The sequence below is a fragment of the Arachis ipaensis genome, chromosome B2, assembly GCF_059453495.1.
Source record: "Arachis ipaensis isolate K30076 ecotype BB chromosome B2, ASM5945349v1, whole genome shotgun sequence".
NCBI classification, from domain to species: domain Eukaryota; kingdom Viridiplantae; phylum Streptophyta; class Magnoliopsida; order Fabales; family Fabaceae; genus Arachis; species Arachis ipaensis.
The window spans coordinates 113,409,069-113,425,738 of NC_142437.1; the positions used below are offsets into that span (position 1 = coordinate 113,409,069).

At 33.8% G+C, this 16,670-nt stretch overlaps 4 protein-coding genes across 4 annotated transcripts; 2 read left to right on the plus strand and 2 right to left on the minus strand.

Moving 5' to 3' along the window:
- Positions 1-1,730: 1,730 nt before the first annotated feature.
- LOC148575268 (uncharacterized) lies at positions 1,731-3,514 on the minus strand. The gene is made up of 5 exons (XM_088503607.1): positions 3,494-3,514; positions 3,295-3,408; positions 3,095-3,192; positions 2,814-2,925; positions 1,731-1,829 (listed from the first exon to the last, which is right to left on the minus strand). The coding sequence occupies exons 1-5, from the start codon at positions 3,512-3,514 to the stop codon at positions 1,731-1,733; spliced, it is 444 nt and encodes a 147-aa protein (XP_088359733.1).
- Positions 3,515-3,588: 74 nt separating this feature from the next.
- LOC148575269 (long chain acyl-CoA synthetase 5-like) lies at positions 3,589-4,341 on the minus strand. The gene is made up of 4 exons (XM_088503608.1): positions 4,285-4,341; positions 4,095-4,151; positions 3,963-4,011; positions 3,589-3,716 (listed from the first exon to the last, which is right to left on the minus strand). Exons 1-4 carry the CDS (start codon positions 4,339-4,341, stop codon positions 3,589-3,591), a joined length of 291 nt encoding a protein of 96 aa, XP_088359734.1.
- A 3,304-nt stretch (positions 4,342-7,645) lies between these two features.
- On the plus strand, positions 7,646-8,316 carry LOC148575270 (uncharacterized). Its single transcript, XM_088504425.1, has 3 exons — positions 7,646-8,027; positions 8,144-8,202; positions 8,284-8,316. The coding sequence occupies exons 1-3, from the start codon at positions 7,646-7,648 to the stop codon at positions 8,314-8,316; spliced, it is 474 nt and encodes a 157-aa protein (XP_088360551.1).
- A 6,158-nt stretch (positions 8,317-14,474) lies between these two features.
- Positions 14,475-15,145, plus strand: LOC107625862 (uncharacterized). The gene is made up of 3 exons (XM_016328594.3): positions 14,475-14,856; positions 14,973-15,031; positions 15,113-15,145. The coding sequence occupies exons 1-3, from the start codon at positions 14,475-14,477 to the stop codon at positions 15,143-15,145; spliced, it is 474 nt and encodes a 157-aa protein (XP_016184080.1).
- The last annotated feature ends 1,525 nt before the right edge of the window (positions 15,146-16,670 follow it).

Below are 16,670 nucleotides of genomic sequence, written 5' to 3' on the forward strand. Positions count from 1 at the left end.
ACCAAAATTAACCATTTAAGATTTTAAGTAGATGGTTACTAACTTTGAAAAAAGTAAAAAATCTAGTTAAGAAAAAAGACAGAAAAAAATAAGTTCAACATATTTTAAACTTATGAGAAAAAAAAAATTGTGAATATAGCCACGTAATTTATGAGAATAACTTAAATATTCGATGTCTTAAATTTTTTGTGTTAAACATTTCATTAGAACAAAACCTGCTTTAGGTTAAGAACATGGTTAATCATTATGGACTTATGGTTAATTGTAATATTGGTGGCTTAAGCTTTTGTTGGACATTGGTTTTGGGTATTCAGAATATGGGCTTGAATTGAATAGCGGATCAGAACTGGCAATTTTTGGATTTGTTATTTTCTTTTCTCGCAAAAAATAGTCTCAGAGAATTTAAATACTAGTTTCAACGTTTTATGCGCCATGACCAAAAAAAAAGTTTTATTATGTGGAGGCCTAGGATACAAACTTTGATGGATGATAGTAATAACTAATAAGTCCTGCTAGATTTAATTAATTTGGGTTAGTCTAACGATTAGTTCGTTAGTTTGTTTAAATAAGTATTGAAATTTTAAATGCCGTCTTATATATGCAGTAATTTATTGACCAACGATAAATCTTTAAATGAAACTAGATCCATGATAAAGTAGTCCTTAATCTAACCAACTTGGGTTGGTCGAGTGGTCAGCTCATTCGTCCGCTTAAACAAGTGTCGGGGGTTCGAATCCCACCTTGTGCATGCAGTAACCTATTGGCCAGCAGCAGACCCTTAAATGGAGCTCAGATCTGCGACGGATTAGTCAATACTGTGAAAAATAAAAAAATAAAAAGTCATGCTAGATTTTTTGTTTTGTTTTATTTTATTTTTTAATTTCTGTTCGCCAAGTATGGTAGGATATATAGATTAAACATATTTATGTAAATCTTGAGACTTATAACACTACAAAAAACATCGTTAAAATTGACGGTCAAGTTGTCTATAATACGACAAAATCGATGGCAGAAGTGGTCGCTTTTAAACTTGTCGAATTTTCAAATTTTTATTAAAATCAACTATTTGCCAAGATGTCGATAATAATCTAATAAAATCGACAGTATTTCCGTCTATAATATGAGTTTGAGAATTTTGCTTACTTAATAAAATCGATAACTTTGCCGTCGATATTATTATATAAAATCGACAAAGGGACTGTCGATTTAATTATTTAGATATTGACAAATGTTTAATCAAATGGACAACATTGCCGTCGATATTATTATATAAAATCGATAACATTTTTGTCGATATTTGATTCATTAAAATCGACAAGATTGCCATCGATTTAATTATTTAGATACCGATGGCTTCTTTTTCTGTATTTTGTTTTTTTTTTTTTGTCTATTTTATATTAAAAAGCGACAACATTGCCGTCGATTTTAATAACTATATTTTTTTAATTTTTTTTCTATTTGAAAAATAGTAGACAATTAATACAAATAAACTTTTAAATATAAAAATAAAATTTATACAAAATACTAGATAAATAAACTTCTAAATATAAAAATAAAATTTATATTAAATATTAGATAATGAGTTTACAAACTTATCAAAATAATAAATAATCCTCTAATATAAAGACTCAAAACAAGATAAATAACTAAACTTAGACTTATATTCGTTTAAACTGCAATCTACTAATAATACAAAATATTCAAAGCAAAGTAAATAATTCTACTCATACTCATCTAAATAATGATGTATTATGTTTGGGGGACCCGTGAAAATTGTTTCTTCTTGTTGCAAGGTATGGCCTCCAGTTGGTACTAACCATAAATTTCACCTGAATCCATATATTAGAGATTAACTAAAGAATCCATATATAAAAGCTTAATAGTAATAATAAATATGAGAAAAACGAATTAGGGTGGAAAACAAATTTTATATTATACTGTAAAATACTGATTAAGTATCTTGCCTATAAACCGTGAAGGCATGAATAAATTAGAATCTAACAAGAAGGTATTTCTATAAGCAAATACTATAGTTGTTGATTCAATAGAAGTAAAGAATCACATACTATTAATCACTCAATTCATTAGGAAACCATGTGTTATTATTATTTTTTATCACAAGTACAAGAATCAGTTTGCAGCAATGTTAAAAGAGATTATTACGAATTTTGCTACAAATATTTTATTGCACAACAACTACAAATGTTCCTCATAGCTTTAAACTAGTTGACATTATGATCGAGTGCCACAAATGTAAAACTACTAAGAAAACCTGAACTTTATCTTAATGGTTTTCCAGTTTAGATCATAATGATGTGCCTAATATGTATTCATCAGAACACAATTAAAACATTTTTTGCAAATAACTAGTCCTATGCTCCTACACATGGTGAATTTTGCTGATAAGGACGATATAAGAGAATGAAGAATGCCTTTGGGCACACCCTTCTACCTCCCGCCCTCATTACCTCTAAAGATTTTGATATATCTCAATTGTTTTGGTAGGCAAAACGCAAATTTTAAACCTATAAAATCTAATGCAAGAAACTAAATAAAATAAAATCCCAACAGAAAAGCTTCATGAATCAGATCCTGATATGCATTATATTGGGAGGTAATGGCTTGAGAACAAATTCCTGCAATGTGAACCAAACTACCATGATTGTATAGTTAGTCATGTTCTCTAAGTGATTAATGCACAACAGCAAACAGTTCACAACAGAGTCAACTACACATTTTCCAACCAAAGCAAAAGAGAACGAGATTGGAAAAGAAGCCAGCAGAAAAAATTACAATTGAGGTGATTTACGTACCTCCTTGCCATGTTTAGCAATGCATTCTTTATGGCCCAAAGTTACCACAGCCCTTTTGCAATACTTAGCTAGAAATTCTAGAGCAGCAACTGGATCGGCATTATGCTCATCCCTAAATGGATGTAATGTATCAAAAGAGTGGAAAAAGACTGGAGAATACACATGAAAATTATGACAATTAATAGCATGAAAAATGGTTTATTTATTCATTTGGGGTTCAGGAACCTCCTATATGCCGCAGGGTACAATCCAAATCCAAATCCAAATGACAGTCACCTCACCTTAGAAGTTCCGTTGCTTCATCCTGATTGGCAAAACAGAGGTCTATATTGCCAGACTCCAATAACTTCATAAGTGGTGGCTTAAATTTTCTCACCATCTTGTCAAAGAAAAGAAGTATTAGAAAACAGTTAGCTTCATTAATTTTTTCATGGAAGAGAATAATAAAAGAAGAAGAAAAACAAATTGTGGTGGTTAGTACCTCAAAACTGGCCAAATCCAAAGAAACAAGAAGACCTTCCTGTTTGGCCAAAGAAATTGTTGCTTGAATAACTTTCAAATTGAGAATTGCATACCTCAAAACCAGCCACAAGTGCTACAAAAAAGAAATAAATGTGATTGCTTCTTTATAATACAGAGACATTTTAGGAAACATGTGTAGAGGATCAGTGAAAACTTACTCTTGAGAAACTTCGATGCATTTGGAAATGTCTTCAATAGCTGAGAAGTTTCAGAAATAAATATATGAAAAGGATTGATCACATTTAATAAAAAATCATGCTTTGTAAGAAGACACTGATGTAACAAATAATTTTAGTAGAAGAACCTTGGGTATCTTCTTTTCTTCTACAAAAGCAATTGAGATCTCTCCATGGCATATAATAAACTCCACTGCTCCAGCACCTGAGCATACACATACATATGAATGCTAATAAAAGTTAAACTTTGAAAAATAAAGATTAAAATACTAATACAGAAGATATTCTTGGTATGAAAAGAACCTAGGAACAAAAGTTATAAACACTAAGGCTTCTGATATAGTATATCTATTATAAACGAGATTCTGTGTTCTTTAAACTTGGGACAATGAATTCAAACTTAAAAGGATCTTTTAAATGATTAGTCATGCTAAAGAAGTTAAGGACTCACCTAATGTATCATACAAAGGAACACAATAAAGTCTATGAGCATTACAGGCCTGTAGTTATGTTGCACTTAGTCAACAAGAAACATTGAGAGGATGAAGAAACAAAATGTGAAAGCGAAGAAATGAAAATGAACTTCCATGCTTATTATCCACCCAAGGCAATTGGCACCATAGATACCGCATTTCACTCCCTGAAAATTGGCATCATATTAATTAATCTCAGACTACAAGAGATGATTCTTCCCTAAGAAAAATAAAATAACTAAATGATCATTTCTAAGCTCTTCATGAAAAGATAGCAGCAGCATCAAAGAAGTACCATACAAGAGCATTGATCAAAACAAGTGGAAAAAAAGGTTTCCTTTTGTGGTAAATATGCATAGATGACTTACTTGCCCGTAACCACAACTGCGGATAGAGCTTCCAACTTTCTGTATCACCTCGTACACTTCTTTGTAAGTTTGTCACTTGTACTTGCCAGTCTATAAATAGTGACACAAAATTCACAACACAATGGCATCAGAAATGATCAGTAAACTTTTTATATAACTCACATGTCCTTTATGCAGAAGCTTAAAGTTTCTCTAATATCCCTAGTAAAAAGCGTTGCAAGACACTGAAGTTCTTTACAGATTTCTTCAGCATAAAACGAGGTTACATATAGTTGATTCGCACATTGAATCTAACTTAATAAAAAATTAGAGAACTAACACCGAAAATAGAGAAGAATCCTATAAATCTATGTCAGTCATGAAGAAAGAATACAAAATTGCAGGATAACACAGAAAAATGAACAAAAGTAGTGATAACACCCGCAATGCCTTTCTTTCTTCATCAATATTTGAATTGAAGACCTATATCATTGAGAAAAGTAGTGAATCATCTACAAATGCTGAGCAAATTTTTTATTGATGAAAAAAATCAATTGAAGAACGAAATAGAGAGAGTAACTGATTTTGATTGAGCACGGTCAATTTAAGGCAACAGCAACAACGGCACAGAGAGACCAAGCGATTAATGAAATGTGATGAATTGATTATGCTAACTAGGTTTCAGTAATATTGATGCGATTGTTATTAACAAACGCAAATTCAGAATTTCATTATGAAAATAGTAGATACAACAACTGCAAAAATAAGTATAATAATCAGAGAGACTGAGAGGAACTTACATGAAGAGGATGGTGCGGTGGCGGGCTCGGCGGAGGAGGAGAAGAAGAAGAAGAAACTCTTCTCTCCGACGGAGGACGGCGGGTTTTCTCAGTCGTTGGAGAAGAAGAAGCTCTACTGATTTGCTCTCTGCCTCTCTTCGTGACGGTGACTCCGTCTCTGGTCTTTACTCTCAAGCGTTGGAGAAGAAGAAGCAGCAGTAGCTTCACTCTGAACTTTGATTCTTTGAAGGTTTGGGGTTAATGGTTGGGAAATTGATCGAAACAAAGGATGCGGGCATAATTTTTTGTTGATAAAAATTGACGGTAAGTTCGTCGATTTTAGTTAAAACAAAAATCAACATATTAACCGTCTATTTTATATAATAAATTTACACCGTCCATCCTATTTTAAAAGAAAATCTCCATCGTTTAAATTTATCAACGGCAAAAGTTGTCGATATTATAATTATTAAAATAGACAACTGATCTGTCGATTTTAAAGAAAAATAATTCTCACCCATGATCTCGTCGGAAATATGACGATAAGAGGAAGGTATTGAAAGTTGCTAAAATAATAGACAGTATTGTCGTCGATTTTAATATTTTATTTTTAATAATTTCTTTTCTTATTTTATCGACGTCAAGCCGTCGAAAAATATCAACGAAAAATTTGGCCGTCGATTTTTGTCGTCGATAATTACATTATTTCTAGTAGTGTAAGTAGTAGTTGTTTTGGTTGTTTAAGTGTCATATTCTGAATTCGATTTTTAGAGACAACGTGTATGTAACATGTTTCATAATTAGTTCCAATCCACGTAAAATGGATTCTGATTTGGGTTTAGGATCATTCTATGATACTGAAGCAAGATCCATTTTTTCTACAGAATGGTTCGTATTATATTAAACCTAAAATGTGTCCCTTCGATCTTATTTTTTCTGCATAGCTGCTACTATTGGTGTAGTTGTAGGCCCAATTTTTTTTTTCAGGACTTATCTCTGAACAAGCGTTGTATCCTGAACAAGCGTTGTAATATGTGTTAAGTGAATCATGATAAAATGTTAATTAAATGAGTTTGAAATATTAATTTTTTCTTGGTCTTGGGCTAAGCCCAAAACCCTACCCGAACCCTGACCCACCCGACCCAAAATCCTAACTAAATCCTCTATCACTTCAACGCCACTGCAGGAAGATGCTCCCATTTTTGCTATTATCTTCCCTTGTTGCAACGAACAGACTACAAGCTCCTTTTTTCCATTTGATTACTGGCTTTGGATCAAGCATAGTTGTAGTTGAAACAGGTCCGAATAGGTCTCTCTGTTGGCGTCACCTCCGCACAAAGGTCCGCCACAGAGGAAGGAGGAAATACACACAAGGCCGCAACCATGCTTCACCGGCAATCTTCTTGCTTTCAATTCCATCAACCTCTGATCTCGTCCAATACTCTGAATTCCATTTCAGCATTAGTTCGAGCCTGCAAAGTCTTCCTTTTGACACTTGCAACTTTCCTTTCATCTCTTTTGATGATTCTTGCTAATTCCTTTGGAGGTCTCACACACCATTGTCGCCCTAAAGCTCCCGAAGAAGCCATTTCTGCCATTTTATGTGCCAGGTCATTACCCTCCCTTGGAGTCCAGGTTAGACCAACTTCTAGATAGTTGTTTATCAGTTCGAATATGTCATTTAACACTGCATCGATCCAAGGCTTGCTTCTTGACTTAATTGTTTGAACTAGTGCTAAACTATCTGTTTCAATCAAACATCTCCCTAATTGCAGATTTTTTGATAGAATCATGGCGTCCCTCATGGCATGAGCTTCAGCAGCTAATGGAGATTGTAAGACCCATAATTTTCGAAAAATATTATTATGAGTTAATTTCAATGTATTTATTCATTAAAGACTTTATTTTTAGAAACTATTTTATTAAAAGTAATTAAATAAAGTTTTGACAATTAAATTAGAAATTTTACTTAATTTTATAATTATTGAATAATTTTCTATATTTAAGTTATACAGCTTAACAGTTGCAAAAGAATAAGAATTTTATACAATTTAGTTAAATAATAGAAACTCTAGAATTTAATACTTTAATTTTATAAACAAAGAAAATTAATTATATTATCTTTAATTTTAAATTAAAATATTCGATTAAAAGTCAATTAGTAAATTAATAATCAAATAACATTTTTAAAATAATTTTAATAGATTAAATTAGATTTTTAATTAATACTCTATACCCCTAATTTTATTAAAATTACCTAAACTACCCTAATCCTAACCTTCTACCCGCACCGTCTTACCCTTTCCCCAAAACCCTAACCTTTCCCAGCTTCAGACAAAAGGAAATGAAAGAAAGAAAAAAAAAAAGAAGAAGAAGAAAGAAAGGAAAGGGGGAGGAAGAAAGGGAGATCTGAGAAAGAAGGAAAGGGGGAGGAAGAGAGGGAGATCCAAGGGTGAGAGCGCGCCGGTGGAAGGGCGCCGGAGCTGCTAGGCCACGCCGTCGGGTCGCCTTGGCTGCCGTTGGGAGTAGAGACGCATGCAGAGGAGAATCCACCACTGCCTCACTTTCATCGTCATCCTCGCCAGGAAGCATGTCGCCGCTGCTGTCCGTCCGTCCAGCCCGAGTCGTCGCCGTCGTTGCTGGTCCGCCTTGGAGCCGCCGTCGTCACTATTGAAGCCGAGGAGAGAGAGACGCGGTGAGAGGAGGGTCACACCCAGTGTCGTTGCCGCCTTTCTTCCGCCATCACCGAAGCTACTGGGCTCGCCGTCGATGCACCCATGTTGCTGCTGTGTCGCCGGAGCTTCACGCCGCTGTACTGGCCACCGGAGAACGCAGATGAGGCCTCTGTCTTCTTGGGTTTTGATTGTTGCTAATTACTCGATTGTACGCCGTTTTCGGAATCAGGCCAGATTTACCGGTAACCACTTTCTCCTTTCTTGAATTTATTCCATTTTTATTTTGCCCCGCTATTCTGATTTTGCTGGTATCTCTACTGTCTTACCGATCAGAATGGTGTTATTGCCACTAGAACAGATGCACAGGTCCCTGATTCTCTTCTTTGTTGCCCCATCGTTCTATTTTCTATAGCTGCAGTAAGTTATTCTAACCTTGATATCCTTACCGCTGTTATTCTGCTATAGATTTTTGAGAATTTTGTGATGTTGACGTTCTAGAGTCGAGTTCCAGTAATTGCATGGTTAAAATAGAAGCCGTTTCTGTTGTTGTGGAAGTGAACGGAGTGGCAGATGCAGCTGCCGTTGAGTGCGAGTCGAGAGAAAAATGTTTCTTGGACGTATTTGATTTATGAATTTTGATTATTCGAGGTAGGGGCACTTTTCTTAAACTTGTTTTACTTTCCAGAGTTGTTATAAATCGATATTAATGCATAAAATACTTTTTTTGTGATTTCGTAAGTCTTGTGAATTGAATTTAGTTGCTTTGGATGAATGAGATTGTTAGTTCGATTGATCGATCGATTGAGAAAGTTGAATATTCTGATTAATTGACTGATGTTGTTAAAGTGGTTTTCCTTGAATTATCGGAATTTGATTTTGAAACAAAATTGGAAAGTACTTGATATTTGAAAATTGTTTCTTTATTGAGAATGATTTGCTATTTTGGAAATGATTCAAAAAGGGTTAGAGGAAGGGTTTGGTTTGAAACTGTTTGAGAAGACCGAGAATTCTTTATTATTGATTGATGCTGTTGATTGAAGCTGGTTTAAATTGCGATTTATAGATTGGTTGATTGAATTCTGGATTTTATAATTTCTTTGGGTTGAGTGTTGTTGTTGTGATAATGGTTATTGGAAGTGATTTGAATGATTTACAGGCGTTTGGTTTGGTTTGGTTGGGACCCGAAAAGGGTGGCAGAATCCGAGTTTTAGAGGAGATGCTGCCGAAATTTTATAAAATTGAAAGTTTCATTTGAAGTAATTATTTAAAAAGATTTGGTTTTAAACATTATATGTCTTAAGATTGATTTATTTATTGAAGAAAGAATTATGTTTTGAATTGAGATTTGTTAATAAACGAAATGGAAAGAAGGATAATGAGGATTTTCTTTGAAATATGGTTTCTGAATGAATTTGGAAAATGAGATTTGGATTGATGAATGATTATGGTGTTGAGAATGTTGAGAATGTTGAGATATGAACTTTGAATTATTCACATGGCTTATGAATTTGAAATATCTGAGATACGAGGTTCCCTGGATTAAGTGCCGTGACTTGCCACCACGTGTACCAGGTTGAAAACTCGATACTCTGTTGACCCTACGACGTAAGTGTGACCGGGCACTATATAAATTCCCGGGAATGTTACCCCCATTGAGCAATATTGATTATTTGAGAAAAAGCTATGCATAGACTCTTGGGGATGCACGTCGGGGGACAGCCTAAGGACAATTCAGACTTGTCGGGTTGGCTGGATAACCGACAGATGAGCCTCATCAGCCATAGGACAGGCATGCATCATATGCATTTGTATGCTTTGCTTGGGTTTGAACTTTCTTTGGTTTGCCTAATTGCTAAACTGTTCTTAACTGCTACTTGAACTATTTGCTGTAACTGCTTCCTACTTGTGTTTTCCTTATCTGTATTGCCTGTGTTTGTCCTGGCGTGTTACATTTGAGAATGGATTTTTGGTGCTGAATTAATGATTGTGTTGTTTGATTGCGTGGTTGGTTTCTGATTGAGATTTGCTTATGAGAAAAGAAAGACTTTGGATTTCTGAAAATATTAAACATTGTTTCTTGAAATGGTTTTGAACGACTAGCTATTGGATTTTAAAAGGATTCATAAGGCAATGATAATCACTGAATTTGAAAACAGTTTTCTTATTGAGTATCTTCTTATGACAACTTTGAAACTCTGTGGTGAGACCGTGTGGTTAGGTTCTCACCCCCTACAGCTTTACCTTTTCAGGAACCAGATGAAGAAGCATTAAGAAGAGTTATACTATGTTTGGTTTATATGTTGTTGTATTAATTAGATTATTTTCTTCCCTCATCTTTGTTATTACAAGTTTGTAAGAGGGATAGGAATTGTGTGTTTTATATATATATATATTATATTGAGTTATTATGTAATGAGTCTTGTATAAGAATCTATGCCTGCTTGTAATTTTCTTAAAATGAAGTATTTATCTCCGGTTTTTCAAAGAAATCAGCGATACAGTATTGAGTTACAGGCTCCTATTCTAGTATTTAGTATGTAAAGTAGTCGTAATACTTCTTGCTATCAGAGTAGCGCAGCCGGAAGTGTGATTTCTGATAGTGAGGGTGTTACATTATGGTATCAGAGCGGTCTTTCCTGTAGAGCCTTGGGATGGACTGATTATGCTTCAATTGCATATTCTGAGAGTCTGTCATGTAGTAGGTCTTGTTTAAATAACGAGAATAGAACTTTATGTACATGACTGCCTATTAATTAACACTGTTAACTTACCGTTGCATATCTGTTGATGTTAAGTCTGGCCTACTTAATACTGATGACTTATGTGAACGGGAAGTTAATAGGTTATTATAGGCGAATCGAAATTGATAAGAAATAGGTAACGCTTATCACGCGGCTTGAGGACGTTAGGAGTTAATTCTCGAGGATTTGTTTTTGTCTGTTCAGACTCTTTATTTATGTACTCTTTTATGTGATTTTGAAAATCGTTTAATGTATTAGGAAGGTCTTTGAAATCTTTAAGAAATTGCTATTGACTGGGTTGTTCTTCTTTAAGAATTTTGTATTTCTTCGACTTAGCTGAGAATTTATTCGATTTGTCATGTCTTGTGAATTCTGTTCGAATTCTTTGATTTAATTTTCTTTCTCAAAATGTGAGTGGCTTTCCTTTCTTACATCTCTCAATCTTCTTAAATATTTTTATGAGATTGTGATTTCAAAATATATATATACTTGGAATTTTAGTTTTAAACTTTTTAAAAGAGATTTTCGATTTTCTTAGAAGAAAATTTTAACTCAATCCTTTCTTACCTTATTCTACCTATAATCATTCTTTAAATTTTGATAAAGGTATTTTGAATTTGGCATGTTTTTATTCATATGTATTTTTGAAATCATTCCTCAAATTTTCTTTTTTAAACAGAATTTGAAATTCCTTTCAATTTTACTGTAATTTCTCTATATATTCCTAATTGACTAAATGCATGAGTACCTTTTGAGATTTCTAAAGAATTATTTTTGGTTCTTAGTCCAATTAGATTCCATCTTTCAAATTTCACATATTTTGTCTTTACCTTAGAAATAGTTTTGGCAAAAAATAACTTGATTTCCTAGTAACATCGTTTTGTTTTTATGCAAATTCTTAATTGATTATGTAAAGTACCTTTCAAGGTTGTCGAGAAAACATTTCATCCTTAGCTTAGCTAATTTTCATTTTCACAAATTCTTCATAATTTAGTTCGACTTGAATTTGTTTTAATATCACACAATATTTACGTTTTTGATGATTCTCTTGAATTATATAAAGCAATTACCCTGTTCTTCTCTATAATTCTTATTGGAGTTCTTTGAAAAAAAAAATTTTCTATTTGCATTTTGATTCTCCCTTCTGACATACTTTATGACTTTTAACCATTCTTATTTGTTGGTCATTTCAGCCATTCCTTCACATTTTTGTGAACCTTGTACTCCTCTGATTTGGTTTTAGTTTATTTTGATCTAATTTACTACTACCATTTTCTTGTACCTTTTAGAATTCCTAAATTACATATTTCTTGTTATTATGCGAAATGACTCTTTCCAAAACGTTTTCTTGTGCCTGTACATCATTGCTTAGTTGCAATCTTACACCTCCTTCCAAATTCATGAGAAACATAATTTTATTGCTTATTCTTCTCTTCCTACGAATTGTATCTCTTTGAATGTACTTGTACTTATCTCAGTGTCACACGTGGTCCTTAGAGGTAAAAACCAATGAGTTAGCTCTTTAGGGAACGACTGGTAGAAGAGGAGGTTTAAGTTTTCAGTAGCTCGATTGAAAGCTTGTTCGATGTCTTATGCCTAGTTGATCTTGTTTGAACTCCCTTAATTTAAGATCCTTTTTCATATGGCCTGATTTCTTTTTAAGTACATCTTAATATTCTCGAATATTCTTTATGTAATGGCGAATTCATTTTGATATGAACTTTTAAAACAAGTTTTAGATTCTCTTCTTAAGAAAGTTAAATCAATTTTTCTCGCTTAAATTGCATCCATAGCTATTCTTTAAATTGACAAATTTATTTTAAGGTCGGCATGCACTGTATTAAATAAAGTTTCGAAACCGACTTATAAGCAAATTTTTACTTTAGAATTTTTTTCTAAATAAAGTTTAATTTCTTTTTCCATATTTGCTATAATTTTTATACACACTTGATTGAATATAAACCTTGAAAATTTTTTTTTTAAACAAACGTTTGATTTTCTTACAACCTTGCCATGATTTCACTGTATACCTTTATTTGATTGAATACCTAAATGTCTTTTAAGATTTTCGAAAAATTGTTTTGGCCTTAACCCAATTAACTTTCCCTTTTCAAATCTCACCTATTTTATCTTTAACTTGTAGATTATTTTGACAAGAGGCAATTTGATTTCCTTCCGAGTTTTATGCCTACTTTTGGTTAAGTGGTTCGTCTAACTATTTTTCTCAAATATTTGAGAGAATATTTTTGTTCTTAGTCATATCGGTATTCATTTTCTTTCAAAACTCTACATAATTTATTTTAACATGGAATTGTATTAACGTAATGCCATAAATATACTTTTGTTATTTCTTTTACAAAGTGTTTGATGCGCACTTTTCCTTTGAAAATGTGAAAATAATTTTTGAAATGTTTTTCATTCTCTATGCGCAATTCATTCGAAAATATCCTTAATTCTACTCGAGACTTATGAGCCTTGTCTTTGATCTTAGACAGTTTTTTTTTTGTAAACCTCATATTCCTTGACTCGACTTAATTTTGCTTCAAACTACTGCACTACTTTTTCTTTTGCTATTCCTATCGGATTTTGTTGATTCGGGAATCATTCTTGAGAATTGTCCAAACTAATTTTCTGTCTCACACTCTTCAATCCTTATGCATTTTTGATTACTTGTGGTTTCAAGAATCTTTTCAAGCCCTGGCGGATTTTGTCGCTTATCTTTTTCCAAGATCTTGTGTTCTTTGAAACAAATTTGAGGATTGCCTTAGAATTACATACGACTTTTAGAGGTAGCAAACGAAACTTTAAGATGCCATTCGTAAACGTGAAAGATGGATTAATAAGTGTGCAACGTTATGAAGAGTATAGCAATTCGTTCCTCGTAAGAGTTTGTAGATGTTAGGATTTTGACGGGTTGTGGAGTTGTGAAATGATTGATGGAGTTGGGGAGTTGAAGTTCTGAGATGGGTAAGAGATCTGTGAGTGAGTCTTATATCCGTTGTTTTATACCAGCCTGCTTTGTAGCCCTTTCGCTACACTAGCTACTGTTTTGTTTTGTGAACGCGTATCTTGATTTGCACTCTATTTTGTTCCTCCAAGCTTTTGTAAAATTTTGAACATTTATATATGCATACTAAGATTTCATACTTTTCTATAAAGTGTTTAAAAAGTAGAGAGCAAAGACTATGTATTACCTTGTATATTACTTTAATTTTCGAGGGCGAAAATTTTTATAAGGTGGGTAGGATGTAAGACCCATAATTTTCGAAAAATATTATTATGAGTTAATTTCAATGTATTTATTCATTAAAGAATTTATTTTTAGAAACTATTTTATTAAAAGTAATTAAATAAAGTTTTGACAATTAAATTAGAAATTTTACTTAATTTTATAATTATTGAATAATTTTCTATATTTAAGTTATACAGTTTAACAGTTGCAAAAGAATAAGAATTTTATATAATTTAGTTAAATAATAGAAACTCTAGAATTTAATACTTTAATTTTATAAACAAAGAAAATTAATTATATTATCTTTAATTTTAAATTAAAATATTCGATTAAAAGTCAATTAGTAAATTAATAATCAAATAACATTTTTAAAATAATTTTAATAGATTAAATTAGATTTTTAATTAATACTCTATACCCCTAATTTTATTAAAATTACCTAAACTACCCTAATCCTAACCTTCTACCCCCACCGTCTTACCCTTTCCCCAAAACCCTAACCTTTCCCAGCTTCAGACAAAAGGAAATGAAAGAAAGAAAAAAAAAAGAAGAAGAAGAAAGAAAGGAAAGGGGGAGGAAGAAAGGGAGATCTGAGAAAGAAGGAAAGGGGGAGGAAGAGAGGGAGATCCGAGGGTGAGAGCGCGCCGGTGGAAGGGCGCCGGAGCTGCTAGGCCACGCCGTCGGGTCGCCTTGGCTGCCGTTGGGAGTAGAGACGCATGCAGAGGAGAAGCCACCACTGCCTCACTTTCGTCGTCATCCTCGCCAGGAAGCATGTCGCCGCTGCTGTCCGTCCGTCCAGCCTGAGTCGTCGCCGTCGTTGCTGGTCCGCCTTGGAGCCGCCGTCGTCACTATTGAAGCCGAGGAGAGAGAGACGCGGTGAGAGGAGGGTCACACCCAGTGTCGTTGCCGCCTTTCTTCCGCCATCACCGAAGCTACTGGGCTTGCCGTCGATGCACCCATGTTGCTGCTGTGTCGCCGGAGCTTCACGCCGCTGTATTGGCCGCCGGAGAACACAGATAAGGCCTCTGTCTTCTTGGGTTTTGATTGTTGCTAATTACTCGATTGTACGCCATTTTCGGAATCAGGCCAGATTTACCGGTAACCACTTTCTCCTTTCTTGAATTTATTCCATTTTTATTTTGCCCCGCTATTCTGATTTTGCTGGTATCTCTACTGTCTTACCGATCAGAATGGTGTTATTGCCACTAGAACAGATGCACAGGTCCCTGATTCTCTTCTTTGTTGCCCCATCATTCTATTTTCTATAGCTGCAGTAAGTTATTCTAACCTTGATATCCTTACCGCTGTTATTCTGCTATAGATTTTTGAGAATTTTGTGATGTTGACGTTCTAGAGTCGAGTTCCAGTAATTGCATGGTTAAAATAGAAGCCGTTTCTGTTGTTGTGGAAGTGAACGGAGTGGCAGATGCAACTGCCGTTGAGTGCGAGTCGAGAGAAAAAGGTTTCTTGGACGTATTTGATTTATGAATTTTGATTATTCGAGGTAGGGGCACTTTTCTTAAACTTGTTTTACTTTCCAGAGTTGTTATAAATCGATATTAATGCATAAAATACTTTTTTTGTGATTTCGTAAGTCTTGTGAATTGAATTTAGTTGCTTTGGATGAATGAGATTGTTAGTTCGATTGATCGATCGATTGAGAAAGTTGAATATTCTGATTAATTGACTGATGTTGTTAAAGTGGTTTTCCTTGAATTATCGGAATTTGATTTTGAAACAAAATTGGAAAGTACTTGATATTTGAAAATTGTTTCTTTATTGAGAATGATTTGCTATTTTGGAAATGATTCAAAAAGGGTTAGAGGAAGGGTTTGGTTTGAAACTGTTTGAGAAGACCGAGAATTCTTTATTATTGATTGATGCTGTTGATTGAAGCTGGTTTAAATTGTGATTTATGGATTGGTTGATTGAATTCTGGATTTTATAATTTCTTTGGGTTGAGTGTTGTTGTTGTGATAATGGTTATTGGAAGTGATTTGAATGATTTACAGGCGTTTGGTTTGGTTTGGTTGGGACCCGAAAAGGGTGGCAGAATCCGAGTTTTAGAGGAGATGCTGTCGAAATTTTATAAAATTGAAAGTTTCATTTGAAGTAATTATTTAAAAAGATTTGGTTTTAAACATTATATGTCTTAAGATTGATTTATTTATTGAAGAAAGAATTATGTTTTGAATTGAGATTTGTTAATAAACGAAATGGAAAGAAGGATAATGAGGATTTTCTTTGAAATATGGTTTCTGAATGAATTTGGAAAATGAGATTTGGATTGATGAATGATTATGGTGTTGAGAATGTTGAGAATGTTGAGATATGAACTTTGAATTATTCACATGGCTTATGAATTTGAAATATCTGAGATACGAGGTTCCCTGGATTAAGTGCCGTGACTTGCCACCACGTGTACCAGGTTGAAAACTCGATACTCTGTTGACCCTACGACGTAAGTGTGACCGGGCACTATATAAATTCCCGGGAATGTTACCCCCATTGAGCAATATTGATTATTTGAGAAAAAGCTATGCATAGACTCTTGGGGATGCACGTCGGGGGACAGCCTAAGGACAATTCAGACTTGTCGGGTTGGCTGGATAACCGACAGATGAGCCTCATCAGCCATAGGACAGGCATGCATCATATGCATTTGTATGCTTTGCTTGGGTTTGAACTTTCTTTGGTTTGCCTAATTGCTAAACTGTTCTTAACTGCTACTTGAACTATTTGCTGTAACTGCTTCCTACTTGTGTTTTCCTTATCTGTATTGCCTGTGTTTGTCCTGGCGTGTTACATTTGAGAATGGATTTTTGGTGCTGAATTAATGATTGTGTTGTTTGATTGCGTGGTTGGTTTCTGATTGAGATTTGCTTATGAGAAAAGAAAGACTTTGGATTTCT